Source organism: Anticarsia gemmatalis, chromosome W, assembly GCF_050436995.1.
Source record: "Anticarsia gemmatalis isolate Benzon Research Colony breed Stoneville strain chromosome W, ilAntGemm2 primary, whole genome shotgun sequence".
Classification (NCBI taxonomy): domain Eukaryota; kingdom Metazoa; phylum Arthropoda; class Insecta; order Lepidoptera; family Erebidae; genus Anticarsia; species Anticarsia gemmatalis.
The window spans coordinates 2,248,221-2,250,211 of NC_134775.1; the positions used below are offsets into that span (position 1 = coordinate 2,248,221).

A 1,991-nucleotide genomic window follows, 5' to 3' on the forward strand; every position below is an offset into this window, starting at 1 on the left:
CATTTCCTCCCTATTAAAAACTTGATCAAATTAAAGTTAAACCAATATTTCGAAGAAATAAAATGACAAAAATTAGCGCCTGGCTTACCGACTATAATGTTGAATAACTTTAAGTACGTCATTTCTCGATTCTTCTTCGATGGAGTCTTGTTCGATGCGCGCTCAAATACGGACGTGCATTAGTAGGCTCTGAATATTATTTACTTTCGGTGTTGCGCGGCCGTAGCCGTTGCACGTGATCATGGCTATGAGTACCCAACTTATAGCTAACGAGTTGTTGGCATTTATTCAAAATGCCATTGACACTATGGACGAGGTCAGCGTGATGCAGATCTGCAAGTCCAATTTCAAAGAAGAGGACATCAGCAGCGGCAAGAGATTGTTATACCAGTCCCTTGGCAAGCTGGACCAGATGCCGTCTCGCAGAAGAGATGGGACAGAGAAGAGCGTGCAAGATATCATCGCTTTGCTGAAGGTAATGGATCCGGATGACGTGCCGACCTTTGTGGCGAAGGAGCTGCATAAACTCCCACCTGTCACATTCGACCACGTCGACGTTACCAGGCTGTTAAAGGACATCACGTTCTTAAAGTCGAGTCTGGCTGAGATGCAGTCGATGCTGGAGGTGTCTAATAACACCATCGGTGAATTGCGTGAGGAGTTGGCGCAGTTACGTGGCGCTGTTTCGTCATGTAAGTCACCCGACACCTCCAACGTCAACACACGTCGCGGGGCGCAAAACGCATCCGTCGGCAATTTGGAAGCGGCGAGTCCTAAGTCGTCGCTAGCTGCCGAAACTGCTTGCGTCGCACCGCGCCCCGCCGCCCGCCCCGTCCCCCCAACAACATCGGTCGAGGTAGTGACACGTGCCGCTACGTCAACACCGACACGTGCCTACGCGGCAGTTGCCGCCAACCAACCAGCTGGACAACCACCACAGTGGCGACAGAAAGGGGATAAGAAGATCACTATGCGATCAGACGTCAATCCGCATCAGGGTAAGAAGAACGAGGCTACGTGCGAAAAGGATGGCTTCATCAAGGTGGAGAAGAAAAAGAGGAAGTCATCTCGTCGCAATCAGTGCGGTACTGCACCGACCGGACCGAACCATCTGCTGCGTCCAGCCGTGCCTGCGACGCTGTTGTACGTGTCCCGCCTGCACTACTCTACAAAGGCCGAAAACATTGTAGAGTACGTCCAAGTGAAAAGCAATTTCAAACTGAGGGTCGAGCAGTTGCAGTCTTGTCACAATGTGAATTTCAACTCATTTGTGGTGAGAGTGCCGACTGAGCATCTGTCGACCTTCATGAAGGAGGAATTTTGGCCGAGAGGTGTTGTGTTCCGGCGGTACAGAGGACGGCTACCCGACACCACGCGTCAGGCGACACCTGGATCACGTGTCACTTAGAATAAGTTATATTTTGTATGTATTAGTCTATTTATAAGTTGTATTTTGTTTATTGTATTACTATGGGCCTCAGTTGCCTGAAATAAAGGAATAAATAAAAAAAAAATTAAAAAAATAAAAAATTTCCTCCCGAAAAAAAATAGTTATACTAATTGTTGACATGATCCTGTAAGTAATTAAAACAATCAGCTGGCAGTATTTTGGGGGAAAACACGTCAGCTGATACATTTACTTTGCTCCTACGTTACACCTTAAGGTCATCAGCTGACAAACATTCCACCTACATACAGCCAGCTGACTAATTTATTTATTAAAAACAATACATAAACTATCATCTGATAAATTTTCGTTTGAGAGGAAATCACTAAACTTTTTTTTTTTTTTTTACATCTTTGAAAGAAAGAAAGAAAGAAAAGAAAGAAGAAAGAAAATAGTATTTATTGAACACACAGAAACCATATCAAAACACAATAATATTAATATTAAATAAGCAGCGTCCTGTGTGCCAACAGGGAGGTCACTCAGCATTATGCTGGTTGTGACAAACCACAACACAGCGCTGGTTTTCAGTGACCACCCTAAA

At 45.2% G+C, this 1,991-nt stretch overlaps 1 protein-coding gene across 1 annotated transcript; it reads left to right on the top strand.

Annotated features, from left to right (window-relative positions):
* The first annotated feature begins 241 nt into the window (after nucleotides 1–241).
* On the top strand, nucleotides 242–1,408 carry LOC142985790 (uncharacterized). The gene has a single exon (XM_076134035.1). The coding sequence runs from the start codon at nucleotides 242–244 to the stop codon at nucleotides 1,406–1,408; it is 1,167 nt and encodes a 388-aa protein (XP_075990150.1).
* The last annotated feature ends 583 nt before the right edge of the window (nucleotides 1,409–1,991 follow it).

Excerpts from the sequence above, each read along its gene's own strand:
- LOC142985790 (XM_076134035.1), top strand. The coding sequence starts at position 242 with ATGGCTATGAGTACCCAACTTATAGCTAACGAGTTGTTGGCATTTATT.